Raw genomic sequence first — 14,927 nt, 5'->3', positions numbered from 1 at the left:
AAAGGAGGCAAGAAGATTGAGAAAAAATTTAAGCTGGCCTGAGATTTTTTTTAGGTTACTAAAGGAGTTTTTCTGGGGTTTTAAAAAATAAAAAATAAAATAAAATAAAAAAGAGAGAGAGACATCAGCACTTTGAGCACAGGCTTTGTTCTGCAACAGCGTCACACCAGGCCATCTCTCCGGCCAGAAGCCGCAGGTGCTGCAAGTGAAGGCAGCAGCACAAGCAGGGCAGTGGGGGCCGAAGCACAGGGTGAGAGGAGAGGCAAGCGCATGGAGCGAGGCTTTTTACAGGGCCCTGGCAATTCAGGAGGCTGGCCATGGGGAAATTAGCTCTGTGGCTTCGGCTTCTGCAGCAAGTGGAGCCAGTCCGCAAGCCCTGCTGCAGCGAGCGGGGCCGTGCTGTCCAGAGGGGAGGCCACTGAATAGCCTGCTTTTATCTAAATTCTGATCCTGAAAAATAATTCTTATTGCCTTGCTATTTTCAGTTCTCTGCCTGCTTCGTCACCGCGCAAGCCAAAGTCTTGCCCGTACCTGAAGCTGCAAGCAAAGCCCTCACCCCAGCCACGGCCTCATCCCCCAGCCCACCTTGGGGGTGAGCAGTAACCAGGGTGGATAAACCACCACCCACACACATCCACCCGTGGAAATTAAGAACCCAGCTCCCCTGAAGGCAAACACCACCATCAGCCCTCCAAAAACCACCCAACATGTATTTCAGCCAGAAGAGAAAGTACCAAGGGGAGCAGGTGTGGGTATAGGGCAAACTCCGGTCCAGCTCACCCCCATGGGGGTGTGTTGTAACCCCTCCAGCCTCTGTAAATCACAACAGTGCTTCCTCAGATGTCAGCATAGAATCTTTTAATACTTTACATAAAAAAACTGCATACACAGTTCATAATTTTATGTAAACATCATATACATCTCAGTTTTTGCCATGTCATTTTATTAAAAACAAAAACAAACAGTCTCAGTACCACTGTTGAGGGAAGAAGGGGAAAAAGTAAACAAACATAAATGGATAAATTTGTTCTCTGAACCAGAGAAACGCAAGATTATTTTCACCCAGGTCTGCTACCCTGTGAAAATAAGTTTTAAATAAACCTAAATTCTTTAAACTGCCCTTTAGTATTAAAGTCTGATGTACTCAATGCATAAGGAACAGTGTTTTCACCCATTTTTTCAAGGCAAAAAGATACAGTGGTTTTATTTACGCTTGTGTTGAAGTCACAATTTTAAAAACAAGGCCCAGATGAGGTTGCTGAGTGTTTCCAATGCTACAGTGTTGTACGCAGATGACAAGTGCATTGAGTGTTTAATTCAAAAAAAAAAAAATCCAAGTTGTGCAAAGTAACTTCTTTTGAAAAGAAACTTAAATAAATCCCAATCAACGTATCTGCAGAAGACAACACTAAATGAAGGAGCAGGCACCAAGATCATAATATGGCGATATGACCCCCTCCCCTTGCTCATCCTGCCTTGTCCATCGAGAGCAGGATGTCCAGCAAGGAGGACGGAGCAGTCCAGCTTCACTTTCCAGCTCACAGCTGGAAACATTTGGAGGCTCGTGCTGCCAGCAGGCACCAGCTCGCCTCGGGCAAGTTCCTTTGCACAACACAAGTCCCAGCTGGGCACCCCCTCCCCACCTCACTTTAAATAAGCACCCCCTGCACTACCCCAGTTTTGCACAAGACAGAAAAAAAAGTAAGATATATACAGGCTTTGCTCGGGATGACCCTCCCCTCCCCGGTCCTCAGGGCACTAACTTCTGCAGCAGGTCAGAACACCCACCGGGGAGGCGAGGACGCCGCAGGCAGCCCAAGAGACGCAGCCCTTCCCCAGCCTGCCTCAGGGGAGGCACATGCACGCAGGAGGCACCAGTCCCTTGAAGCATCTCAGCTCCACTGTTCTCCTCTTGCAAAAGAGAGGAGGCCATCTGGGGGCTGGGAGCAGCAGGTGGTGGGCAACGGGGAAGAGCCAGGCGCAGTGTTTGCTCAGTCCAGTCCCAGCATTTGTCATTGAGTCAGCGATTACCTCGCAGGCCTCACAGGGGCCAGCAAAGGAGAAGGCTTCTCTCCAATTCCCAAAACTCAGGGCATGCAACCCCCCTCCCTCTGTCCCCACAGCTGAGCCAGCACAACCCTTTTTGGCCAAGGCTAAGGGAGCAGGCCCCCTCCCTTAACCCCCACCCCAATTCATCGCCAGCCCCCAGCAGAGGGAACAGACAGATGCTGTGTGCATGTGTAACCCAGCTCCTCTCCACCCACCAACAAGTGACCCAGGCACTGTGCCCAGCACCATGCTCCAGCCGCTCCCTATAGCACTTTGCAGCAGTTGATGCAGCCGTTCTGGGTGCCGTAGCGCTTCTGCAAGGCCGCCCGGGTGGCTGTCTCAAAGACCTCCCGGACACCCTCCTTGGTCTTGGCTGAGCACTCCAGGTAGTCATAGGCCTGGATGCGAATGGCCATGGCGCGGCCATCCTCAGTGCGCACCGGCTCCTGCTTCATGCGGGCCAGCTCGTTGCGCACGTGCTCATCATTGCGCAGGTCTTTCTTGTTGGCCACCAGGATGATGGGGACGTTGGGGCAGAAGTGCTTGACCTCAGGCACCCACTTCTCTGGGATGTTCTCCAGCGAGTCCGGGCTGTCCACAGAGAAGCACATGAGGATCACATCGGTGTCTGGGTAGGAGAGAGGGCGCAGGCGGTCATAGTCCTCCTGGCCAGCCGTGTCCCACAGGGCCAGCTCCACCTGCTTGCCGTCCACCTCGATGTCAGCCACGTAGTTCTCAAAGACGGTGGGCACGTAGACCTCAGGGAACTCATCCTTGCTGAAGACGATGAGCAGGCAGGTCTTGCCGCAGGCACCGTCCCCCACCACCACCAGCTTCTTGCGGATGGCAGCCATGGCCAAGCTCGCCAAGTTGGCCTTGCCCTGCAGTAGGACGATGGCAGCGCCCTCCTGCCCACGGCCGCCTCCCGCTTCCTCTCGCTTCTCACAGGACACCGTGGCGAGACGAGCCCGCGCGGGCAGGCAGGCCCTCCTCAACCCCCCGCCGCGGGGGCACGCACGGACAGTCGGTGCAACCCGGCTGGGCTCAATTCCCGGCGGGGGAAACGCCGCCGAAGCCGCCTCGTACAGCAGAGCTACGGAGCTCCTACCTGCACCGCTGCTCGCCGCCAACTGCCGCAAGCCGCGGCCCGGTGCCGCTATTTAAAGGCGCTCGCGACTTTCTTAATATAGCCAGCCAATGGGGAGGCAGAGAGTGAGGTCATCCCCGGCGGAGAGCGACGCGATTGGTTGGGCTTGTGAGGGCGGGAGGCGGGGTAGGGAGGTGCCGGGGGGGGGAGCGGGTCTGAGGGGCTGAGGGGCGGTGGCGGTGGCGGGCTCGGGGCTGAGGGGCAGAGGGGCCGGCTCTAAGGGGCCGGCTCTAAGGGGCCGGCTCTAAGGGGCCGGGGTCGGCTGTGAGGGGAGATCTGGGGACGGAGAGCATGGAGCCGGCCCGAGGGTGGTTCCCTGAGGGAAAATCCCCCGGGGGATGCTGGCGTGCCCCCGGCACCAGCTGTAAAAACCGGGGAAAGCCGAACGGAGGCTGTTTGGGGTTAAATATTTGGGGCTTGGTTGGGTACCCGACCGCTTCCTGTCCTGAAAGGAAAAAATTGGTCACGTTCGGGTCCTTCTCCTGCCTTTGGGCAGAAGGGAGCTGAGGGGTTATAAACCAGGAGAAGCAGCAGGCTTGAACCGAAATGCCCTTTTGGTCTCCACTGGCGGATATCGGAAGTCCCAGAAATTAAAAAATGAATGTGGAAAATTAAGAGTATAAATGACCCTTGAGGGACACAAAAAGGCTGGGGCTGCATCCCGTGGCAATAACAGGCAGCTCACGTTACTGTAGCCTTGCGTTGTAAAATCTCACTGAAATTCCTGGTACAGGCTCGCTCTGTCCCTGTCACAGCTATCGCTGTTCGCGGGGTGCTGTCTGAAGCTCGTTTCCCTGCAAGCTTTCCACCCAGGTGATTTTTACCTTAACTCCCAGACCTGACCTTCCCTTGCTAGCCAGAGCTGCCATTAGTGAGTAGAACAAAACCCAGACAATACAACTGTTATTAAAAGCTGTATTTAAAACTACCCACTTAAAGACCAAATACACCGTTGAGCATATCACATTCCTTGACAGGTGACTTTCAGTAGAGTTACAGAAGTGTGCGTTAATAAGGCATGTGGTTCGCTTACGATTCACTTAATCCTAGGCACTGTAATGTAATTACATCTTCCGTGAGTGTTGTAGTGGTTTTTGTTTGTTTGTTTGTTTTTTTCCTGTAATTCCTATTTCTCCCTTTCAAAAGAACACATCTCTGTTGGGTGATGGATGGGTTTGTACCTAGATCTTAAGTTTGTACAGCATCTTTCACATGAAGTCAACATAATAAATTCAAACATTTGAACAAAAAAAAACAACCTATGAAAGTGTAGTCACAGTCATCAGTGTTCCCCAGCACCTTTGAAATTCTAACATGCTAAATTTTGGATTGGCATTGTCCCTTTACCTTTATTGTCATTGCTCACAATTTTAAATTCTTCCTGAACCCCGAAGAAGTCGCTGATGTAGAAGTCTTTTTTCCACGTTGGCATGTCCTTCCCGTGATGGATCATTAGCAGCTCATAGCTATTTTCCCTATAAATATCCCAAGCATGTAGAACCACTTTGACAGGCAAGCGGAGCCAATTTGCAGCACAATGCAAGTCTTAATATCTTTCCTGGTTTTAAGTTCCTTGAAGCTCTCCCTCAGCACTAACGGATGATGTTTTTTTCGTCGGAGTTCAGTGCCACCTTGCGGCAGCCCTGCTGCCTTGGGTGCCCTGTTCCTTAGGCTCAGGAGCTGGAAGCCCCACACCTCTGAGACTGCAGGAAAAGGGGCAAGCAAGTGCTTTACAGCTCGTGATAGGTGCTGCTTAAATATGTGTTTGAATTCGTTTTTATTTGACTTTTGGCTTGCACGAAGACTCGTGCCTGTTTGATTTTGTCTTTTCATCAGAAAAACGCTTCATTAAATAGAAGAAAGAGCCACCCGAATGAGCAATTATGTTGATCGTCTCCTCCGTGCTGCACCGTGAAAGGCAGGGAAACACGCAGCGTGTTCGTTTCACAGCACACCGCTCTGCTGTTCACCCAGAGTGCTGCTAGCAATTACCTGTGTGCCTCAGCGCGCAGAAAGCAAAGGTGAGCAGCCCACACTCATACCCTTTAACTCCTGTAGCCTTCAGGACAGGGGGCCTTGTCCAAACCATCTGCTCATCCCAGCTTCCAAACTATGCTTAGGATGTGTTCTGCAAAGGTCCGGCTGACCCACGTCACACTGACAGCAGGGGCTCTTCCAACTGAACCGTTCAAATACAGCTCCAGTACCGTTAACCTCTCAGCCCCTGGTGGCCTGAGCTATGAATGCCTCACTCACCAGCAAAGTCTTGCATCTGTAGTCTTCAACACAGTTATACTGCATGTTTCATCTCCCACCTTGCAAGGACTCCAGCAAAGTCTATATATTTCCGTGATGTGGGGTTTCAAATGCTCGCAGGCCTAGTCCTGCGACTCACGTAGCCTGAGATTGCTCTCATGTACGCTCCATCAAGGGCCTCAAGGTGTTGTGGTTATCTCACATTTAAACACCTTTTATACCTTTGTACTTTATTACCTGTGGCATGATGATGGCCTGGGTTTCATACTTAATGTAAATATGCAACATGCCACTTTTCTCTTGTAGTGTATTCAGCCCATAAATATCATCAGTTCCCCTGATGTGATTTTGCACTGAAGCAGAAGGAAGCACTATATGGTACATGCACTGAGCTGTCTAAATGGGAGTGAGGAGGCCTTAATTTATATATTTCCAGATACATGTTTCTCTTCCCTGGAGCATCCTCTTTTCAGCCCGTACATGAAAGCATGAAATGAGCCAGTTTCAAGAACAGCAGCAATCAGGAATTGTACACAGGAATCCTTTCTTCCTCCTGCTTAGATCACAGAAAATGTGAATCTGACCAGCATTACAGTGCTGCGAGTTCAGCAGAAGGAGGAACTGCAGCAGTCCTGTGACTGAGTGCAGTGGATAATAACCTGTGGAAGTGCTTAGGCTTCCTTCTTGGGGTGGTGACTGAGAGCAGAGATGGAAAACCTGAGAAGAAAAAATGGAAACAGGCTCTGGGATAAGGTGGTTTGTTTCTCTCCTTAGGAACCAATTCTGCATTCAAGTATGGCTGTGGCACCAAGGAGTGCAAACACCTCACATATTTTCTAACTGTGTTGTAGTTTTTGTATTTCCTTATCAAATTTCCATCATATATGAAACTGTATTTCTTTCAGCTAGCTGAAACTTCACTTCTAATAACCCCTAAACGTGCAGTCTCTAAGCAGAGAACTTACTGGTTCTGCTGCACCACGTACATCAGTAAGATTGATGAAGAAAGTATGAAGAGGAGAAAGAAGATACCACTTCTTTGCTTTCATTGCTTCTGCTGGTGGTTTTGAGATTAAAACCCAGCCTTTTGGGATTTTTTAAGTTGATTTAATCCAATTGGTATTTTTTTGTTGTCAAGAAGACAATTTCAGTCAATTACTGGAGATTGTTTCCAGATTATGTGCCTCCTCCCTGTTCTCTTTGCTAAACAGATTTTCTAAAGGGCATGTCTGTAACTCGGATAATTTGTGTTCAAGCATAAATCTGCACCAAAAGCGTGAAAGCTCAGTGGGGAAGGTAATCTTTCTCCTTTTTGTCACTAAGTAGGCAAGTAAGTACATTGCCTGCTGTGGCATAACATGCTGCGGGAGCCATATGTGCCAGTAGTGGCATACCGAGTCCTGCTCGCTGACTTGCACTGTAACGCTAGCAACAAGCATCCTGCAGTCCTCATGCAGAGCTTCTCAGGGAAACAAGAAGCTTCTAAAGGAAGCAAGAACTTGCTAAATATGAGCAGTTTACAGTCTAGTGTCAAAAAGCTCTGAGAAGATACTGGTGAAAAGGTAGAAACAGTTAGTGTCCATCTCTAAGCTGTTAAGAGTTTCTGATCTAGGTAGGAGCCAGACCACTTGTTGCAAGTCACAGCAGGCTCACTGCTTTCCAATGTCCCTGACAAAAAGGGACTCAACTCTCAATTCTCAGATCTTCAACTCTACAACTCCCAGATCCCTTGGTGATCAGTGCGCTCAGCCAAGAAGCCAGATCGATCCACCTAGAGACTGGAATGCCAAGGCAGAAAAAGAGAAGGTGGAAAAGGCCTGCATATTTCCGTTTAGGTTAGGTACAGCACAAGTAAAAGAACATCATCCCAAACAAGAAATGCCTTTATGATCCTAAAGAGCTGTACAGGACTCATTGACATTGTTCTTCTAGGACATAAGTGGAGCAAGTCAGAATCCAATGCCTTCCATTTTATTCAGGCTTATACTTGAAGAGGACTCAAGAAATACCGTCTGCCAGAGTAAAATTAAACCACCATAGAAAACTAATTTCCTTCAGGTCTCCAGCTCTCTCCAATTAAAGAAAACAAGTTCCTAAAAACCCTGAGCTGAAGGACCCTTCAGTAGCTGCATGAAATAAACAGGCTGACCACATAACTGTACATAAGCAGTTAAGTGTCTGCATCACCAGCAATGCCTTTGCAAACAGTTCTCTCTGCAGAGAGACCACAGTAATCCACTTCTGGTTACCTTTGTTCTCAGTTTTTGGTGGATGCAAACACCTTGCAGGCTTTGTCTACCAGGGAAACCAAGACAGAGAGTGGAGAAATGACTTTCCCCATGCCAACAATATATCAGAGAGGTCAGTTTCCACCTCTGGAGTCCAAGATAGTTAGTATCCATTACACTGGATAGTTTTTTTCCCTTTAGACTGCCCTGGATTTTATTTCACTACTTTGAGGATGATCTAACACTGGAAATGACTGCCCAGAGAGCTTGTGGAGTCTCCTTCCTTGGAGATACTCAGAACCTGACTGGTCACAATCCTGAGCAGCCTGCTCTAGTTGACCCTGCTGGAGCAAGGGTATCTCCAGATGATCTCCAGAGATCCCTTCCTAGCTCATCCATTCTTTGACTCTGGAATTCATTTCTGTGAGGTGCCTTAGCAGATCTGAAAATGGGGGTCTTGAGGGTCTGGCTGACAGCTCTACTGCTCTTTTCCTCTCTAGTACAGTCACCCGCCACCCCCTCCAAAAGAAATTTGTCACACTCAGTACTGAAATACTCACTAAGGATGAGCCTTTTGCAACAAGAATTAGGAAATTTCTGAAGCAAACATGCTGTGATCTGTCAAAGAATTGTGTAACTTCCACTTTGCTGCAAGTTGACTCTTTAAAAAGCAATGATGTCATGAGGTTCTCTTTGTAGATTGGCTGGCTATATTAAGAAACATCAACCTATCCCTTTAAGTACAGTGTTCATCGTGACAATCCTTGAAGAGTGGTGGTAAGTTCTCTCTAGATGGAAACAGTAACCTAAGGAAGCTGAGGCAGCAACGATATTAGAAGAAGCCAATCTCATACTGAACTTCAAGAAAGAGAAGAAGACTGATGCTGGAAATTACTATCCTGTAAGTCCAATACTTCTATCTCATGTAAAATGACCGTGAATATATGAAGAGAGAGAACACTTTCTTAACTCCCACATGAGAACAGATCTATAAGCCAAAGCAGCATGGATTTATCCAGCATAGCTATCACTACTGGTAGAATTCTACTAGCAGACAGTGGTGGGAAAAACGTAGGCAATCTGGATGGTTGTCCAGTACAGTGGCTTATGCTCCATCTCACTCACAGAATTAAGGCATTCAGTATAGAAAATTAAATCTACTATGGACTGAACACTGGCGATAAATAACATTGAAGATGGTAAAACAGAAATACAGGACACTGAAGGAATCTTGGTTACACCCAAGTTTGGTGTATAATAATGTTGAAAGCAAGGTACTCACAATTTCAGAAGATTATAATACCAGAGAAATGAAAAGATAAAAAAAAAAAAAAAAAAAAAAAAAAAAAACAGGGAGCAAGGGTAAGACTGGAATATGGAGAGAAAAAAGGAGATAAGGGAAACAATCCCAAACTAACAGAATTTCTTCTCTTCTACCTTTCACAAAAGCTTTAAAAAGAAAAACGAAGAAGAAAAAACAGCACAGGAATAATCCATTTTGTACTTCATCTTGATTTTCAAGGAATGGCTGCTGTTAGGAGAAAGCTTACTGTAGTCGGAGATGACCGCTGTGGTAAGACGTGCCTCCTCTTCGCTCTGCGTCATGAACAGCTTCCCAGCTGCTACGAGCCAACCCTGTTCGACACTTATGCCACTGACATAGAGGTAGATGGACACGAAATGAAACTATTTCTGTTTGATGTGTCAGGGAAGGATGAAGTCAGTTATCAAAATCTCCGCTCAGTGTTCTATGAGGACACCAACGTTATTTTAATATGCTTCTCGGTGGATAGGCCTGACTCACAGCAAAACATCCTTGATTTTTGGGTTCCAGAAATCAAACTGTTCTGCCCCACGGTTCCCATTATTCTGGTGGCTACCATGATAGAACTAAGGGATGATGAAGGTATTCGGAAGAAATTAGCTACTTCAGGCAATGAGCTGATTAACACTACAGAAGGAGAAGCTTTAGCAGCCAGGATTGGGGCATATGCTTACCTGGAGTGTTCTGCCAAGACAAAAGAAGGTGTCGATACAGCCCTGGAGATTATTAGCCAATGTGCATTAAATGAGAAAAGGAAGAGAAAGAAGCGCTGTAGGTCCTGCCAAATTTTGTAAGAGGAGCAAGCATTATTTTGTTGTTAGATTTCATGATGTGGAAGGGTAAGTAGATGTCTTTGTTGCTGTTGTGTGGGTGCTATAAGGGTTGATTTTACACTACAGGGAGAAAAAAAATCACTTATGTGATTGATAGAAAGTCTGCAAAGTCTCGCACTTGAAAAGTTGTATTTGTTCCTTCTCCCCTTCCAAAACAGGCTGAAGAGCACAATTCCAGGTTTGAGCTGAGCACCAGAAATAAAAATGCCCAAGCTACAGATCTCCACAGAGGTGTTTTAGTCAAGGGAGAGAGACAGACGTAGGACAGGAACCTAAAACGGCAATGCTGAGACAATCACGAGAACATGGAGTTCAGTGGATCTAATCCCAGCTTCCTGGCAGCACGGCTCAGTGGCAAGCAGCCCTGCTGACAAGGTTTACTGGTGTTCACTCCCTTCATAGACTTCCTTGAAGGATGTCCTTAGGGAAGGGAGTCACCACACAGACACGCACAGACACACACACACGTATCCCGTAGTCTGCCCTACTAATAGCAGCGAGTTTCTTACTGGCAGAACAGGTCTGACTTTCTCTAGGATTCATTCGTAGAGCTGACTTGGGCTTGGTTCCATAAACGCATTAGGGATGCAACGTATATATAGTATAGGGTGCGATGAAGGAAGTGCTCTTTACCTCTTCTTCAGGCATGCGTAAATAAATTGGGATAAAACAGCCTGGCCCTGGAATTCTTATCTTAGTGTGAGAGAGGTAAAAAGACCAGACTTCAGTTTCTAAACTTCTTTGTCTCTCTGGCTCGAATGTATCTTACATCTTCCTATTTTTTCCTAGCACTTGCAGGCAGAATTCACAAAGTAAGGGGAATGCCAACAACCACACTCCACTTCGCAAGTCATCCACAGTCTGGAAAGAGTCTAAGACATGCTGTCAACCTAAACAGAGGATCTAAGAGAAGCGCAGAGATGGAGTGAAATAGAAAGACTTTGGTTGCATCTCCACACTCTTCCCTTCTCCAGAGCACTGATTGCTGCCAGCCCAAGGATCTAACTGAATTGCGGCATGACATTAAAAGTGCAAGTCTGGGAGATGGTAAATAATTCAGGATTTGAAGACGTGCTATAACCCAGTAAATGGACAGAAAAAAAGTCCTAAGGTAAACTCCTGATCCTGAAATAAAGGGGCAGGACTAACTGAGCATAACTGTCACGAACTAGGAGGACGTGAAGTCTAACACTTTCTTTTACTGACTTACCTAGTGGTGGTTTCATCACTCTAGCAGCTTGTCTACAGTTTCCCAAGGGGAAATAAAATGAGTAAACACAAATTTCAAAGCTGATCATGCCACCAGCAGCTGTACGCTTAGAAAACTAGCTTTCCCAGGTGAGAGACCTAGTAAAATACACGATTAATATATTTTTCCTTACCCTTTCTTCCCACAAAGATTTTTCTACTGATGGTGTCATGGTTATAGTGTAGGGTTGGCCAAGTATTATTGGATGGGTTGCTGCTACTTTTTAGGAGTACGTTCGACGTTCAAAATCCCAGTGTGGCATAATCATAAATGTTTCAAGGATGATACTTTACATTTCCAAAAGTACCTTTATTCTAAGAATCTCAGCGCACTTTTCAGCATGAATTACCAACCCATCTCTTGGTGATAAGTGAGTGTTATTTTTGAAACTGAGAAACTTAAACTGCCTGAAGTAACTGTGAACCATCTACTTCATGGAGTTCTGTTTTTCCTTTACTCTTTTTCCTTGCCCTTTCTCGTTTTCCTCCAGAGACAATTTTTCACCTCAATGTCTTCCCCTCTCTGCAACAATCCCCTCTATGCAGCCTGATATCGTACCCAAATCTTAAAACTGTTCTCCCCTTCCTCCTTGGATGCGTGTGCTGTGCATAAGTGCTCTCCAGATTCAGGTAATAACATACATTAGTGCGTTTCAAAGAGCTGCATTTATGTAGATAGGTTTGAATTGCTATTTCCATTTTATATGTGCATGCGTGGGTGGGCAGGATTAGACTGCAGATAGGTTAAAGAACACAGGTGTCTCAGGTGCCTCTGATGTGGGGTATTGAACTGGAGAGATACAGTTTTGTGAAGATGCTAGGCGCTGCCTGCTCCCACTGCTGGGAAAGCACAGACCTCTTTGGTCAATCTGAGCTTACACTGCCTGTTGCTGAGTAGGATACTGGTCAGGATATTGGCTGGCATCTGGTTTCAACCTAAGCAAACAAGTGTTCTTCTCCAGAAGGGAGCTTTGTTCAAGATAAAGGTAGCTGGTTTCACTCCTAGTATTCATTGTGTGTATCTCTGAATTAAACTGCTGTTACAGTGGGCTTAGTATCTATTTCTAAGCGTTAACTTTTTTATTGTTTTTATGTGAAATAAAAAGTTGGCTTTTTTTTTTTTTTTTTTTTTTTTTCACTGCATCCACCTCAGCAACTGAAAAAGAGAAATCTGGGGGCGTTTTTTCATCATCCTTTTGCTAAAGCAGTATAAACCTTTTTGCCACTTTTGTCAAAAATGCAACTGCTTTTCCTTTTTACATGTCACAGAGCACTTTTGCAAGAGCAGATTACTACATGGCTGTTCAAAAAACCCACTGATCATCTGTCCATAATTTAGCACGTCAGGCTCCCACGAGAAACCCACAGACCTAATAGTTCATTACAGAAGAGACTCTGCATGTGCACACTGCAACATGCCTGAAAAGAAGCAGTCCCCCCTTGGCAGCACGGAGCTCCACGGGTGCTCGTTCATCTTTCCCTTTTAAGATTGTGCTTTCAGGAGCCTCTGCAGCCTGCAGCACACAGAAACCCTCTAGATGAGGTTAGCTAGGAGGGGAGAGGAGATAGAGGGGAGAGGGGAAAACACAAATTACTTTATTAAGCATTTTTTCTACTTTTGTTGATTTAAATAAATAAATATTAATTATTACTTTTGTTAGGGAAAATAAAAAGCAAAAGAAATAAATACTGTGGAAGAGATGATGGAAATCAACTGGACATTCATGTATCATTCCACATGGCTATTTGTGATGCCAGTGAAGCAATAATACAAATAAGTATGTCTTTCAGAAGAAAAAAAGAAAGGAGGGAGGGAGGGAGGGAGGGAGGGAGGAAGGAAGGAAGGAAGGAAGGAAGGAAGGAAGGAAGGAAGGAAGGAAGGAAGGAAGGAAGGAAGGAAGGAAGGAAGGAAGGAAGGAAGGAAGGAAATCAGTACATAGCAATATTAAGGCATATTAAAGTGATATGTGAGAGCAACTTTCCATTTTCGGTGCAAAGATAGTTTGTATTTCATGTGATAGTGTTGTAGTAGCTTCTAAGAAAGTGGTCAAGACAAGGTTTGTAGACAATCTGACTTTGTTGTAAAAAACAGACATGGTTAAGGGAAACTCAGTCCCCGAACTTTTTTCTATATCTGGTCTGATCAAGGGCCTGACCTCTCTGAATAGATCTCTGCATATTGTGATGAGCCACGCGAGCCATAACAATCTAGACGGTCTTTTGCATGGTGATTCGGGCAGAACCTCTACGCTTCAGTATGATCTACAAAGTGACACATCAATAGTCAAAAACATACCTGTGCTGTGCACAGTACAGGGCTGTGGAAAGAGAAGTCTGAAATAATAAAAACCCATCTGTTATTTCCAGTTTGCAGGCTGCTCACTGCCTGCTTTGGGAATGGGCTGGAAGGAGGGTAATATGTCTTGCTTAGCAAGATCATTCTCTATTTTATATTAATTTCCTGTGTAAATATTATGTCTTTGAGTAGCCAATCTATCAGTCTACCTGCTAATTCATCTATTTGCTCAAATTTATAATGAACCAGGAAGCATGCTATATTTTCTGAAAATACATTCTCTTAGTCTTTTGTCTTAGTTTTCCTCATAATATCTTTCCACTTAATCAAATTCATTTTCTGAGATGTACTGCATCTGTTTTAAATAATTCATCAGCTTCAAGTGTTTCTCTGCAAACACTCACAGAATCACAAACTGATACAAGAGCCTGTAATTTGTTAATATGTTTTGATGGAAATAAGGGGTTGGATCATGGTGTTCCTCCACAGCAGCTCAGAGGAGCATATGAAAAGGCAGAAGGACTGGAATATTATTTGCCAAAACAAGATTTTAGGTGTCCCTAAGGCCTCAAAACCTCCTTGTTCAGCTTCATCTCTGCCAGTGGACATGTGCATCCCTGAAACTACCTTCATGCTGCTAATGTGTTCATCTTTTAATATCACACCAAGGGTGCCATGGGCTTTTCAGTCCTGCTGTTCTCAGGCCTCTCATACCCGTTTATGCTGCAGGTATATCTGTTTGATCTGGCATCGCACAGTGTGGAGAGATGGAGACAGAACTTGGCCAGAGCGGAGCATGAACCTTGTGCTCTGTTCCCAAATGCGTGCTGCCGCCTATGTCAGAGTGAGACTGTTCTGGGGGGTGACTGTCTCAGCACACCCCCTGGGCTGTGCCTGTTTAGGAGACAGACTGGTAGAGGATCATCCGAATCATGAATCACCAGTGACTGGTTTCTGAGCAGCTCGATGCCATCAGGAGCAACTTCGTTAGCTCAGGTGTGCCTGAACCAAGCCGTGTCACAAGGTTCCTCCGTGCAGAGGGGGATTTAGCTGCCAGCCAACATCCAAATTTGAGAGGGAGTTTGCAAGCCAGGAGGCATTAGAAAGAGCAATTTTCTGCCTTTCAATCCTTTCCCTTAGGCTCCGGGGTCTTTGCAGAGACTGTCCTCGGCTCAACCCAACCTTTACCCAAGCGAACACATCATTGTCACAGCCTGCCGAGCCCAGCGGCCCAACAGAGGTGAGGCTGCCACAGCTCCGTGCCCCAGCCCTGGCGGGCAGCGAGGCCGAGTGTGTTCGCCCAGCAGGCCCAAGCTCACGGGCACACTTACTCAGCACATACATACACACATACACGGCCAGCCAGAAACACTCAGCACACACAGACACAAAACAGCACTGCTGTTCTGCTCTCGGGGTCAGGGTGAAAGCCTGATGATGGAAAACATATGTGCTTATACAGAGGTGTGTGTGGTGTGGATCCCTCTAGTTGGCCCAAGACACTTGACCTGTGCAGTCGCTGGCCCCTGCATCCTCTCATCCCCAG

The 14,927-nt window shown here is 46.3% G+C and overlaps 2 protein-coding genes across 2 annotated transcripts; one reads left to right on the top strand and one right to left on the bottom strand.

The window, feature by feature from the left end:
- Positions 1–841: 841 nt before the first annotated feature.
- LOC118164580 (rho-related GTP-binding protein RhoB) lies at positions 842–3,202 on the bottom strand. The gene has a single exon (XM_035322194.1). The coding sequence runs from the start codon at positions 2,901–2,903 to the stop codon at positions 2,313–2,315; it is 591 nt and encodes a 196-aa protein (XP_035178085.1). The 5' UTR covers positions 2,904–3,202; the 3' UTR covers positions 842–2,312.
- A 5,236-nt stretch (positions 3,203–8,438) lies between these two features.
- On the top strand, positions 8,439–12,213 carry LOC118164579 (ras-like GTP-binding protein rhoA). The gene is made up of 3 exons (XM_035322193.1): positions 8,439–8,581; positions 9,203–9,843; positions 10,627–12,213. The coding sequence occupies exon 2, from the start codon at positions 9,205–9,207 to the stop codon at positions 9,796–9,798; it is 594 nt and encodes a 197-aa protein (XP_035178084.1). The 5' UTR covers positions 8,439–8,581; positions 9,203–9,204; the 3' UTR covers positions 9,799–9,843; positions 10,627–12,213.
- The last annotated feature ends 2,714 nt before the right edge of the window (positions 12,214–14,927 follow it).

The sequence above is a fragment of the Oxyura jamaicensis genome, chromosome 3 (assembly GCF_011077185.1).
Source record: "Oxyura jamaicensis isolate SHBP4307 breed ruddy duck chromosome 3, BPBGC_Ojam_1.0, whole genome shotgun sequence".
NCBI lineage: Eukaryota > Metazoa > Chordata > Aves > Anseriformes > Anatidae > Oxyura > Oxyura jamaicensis.
Note: the sequence above shows the minus strand (reverse complement) of the source record. Positions and strands in the feature narration are given on the sequence as shown.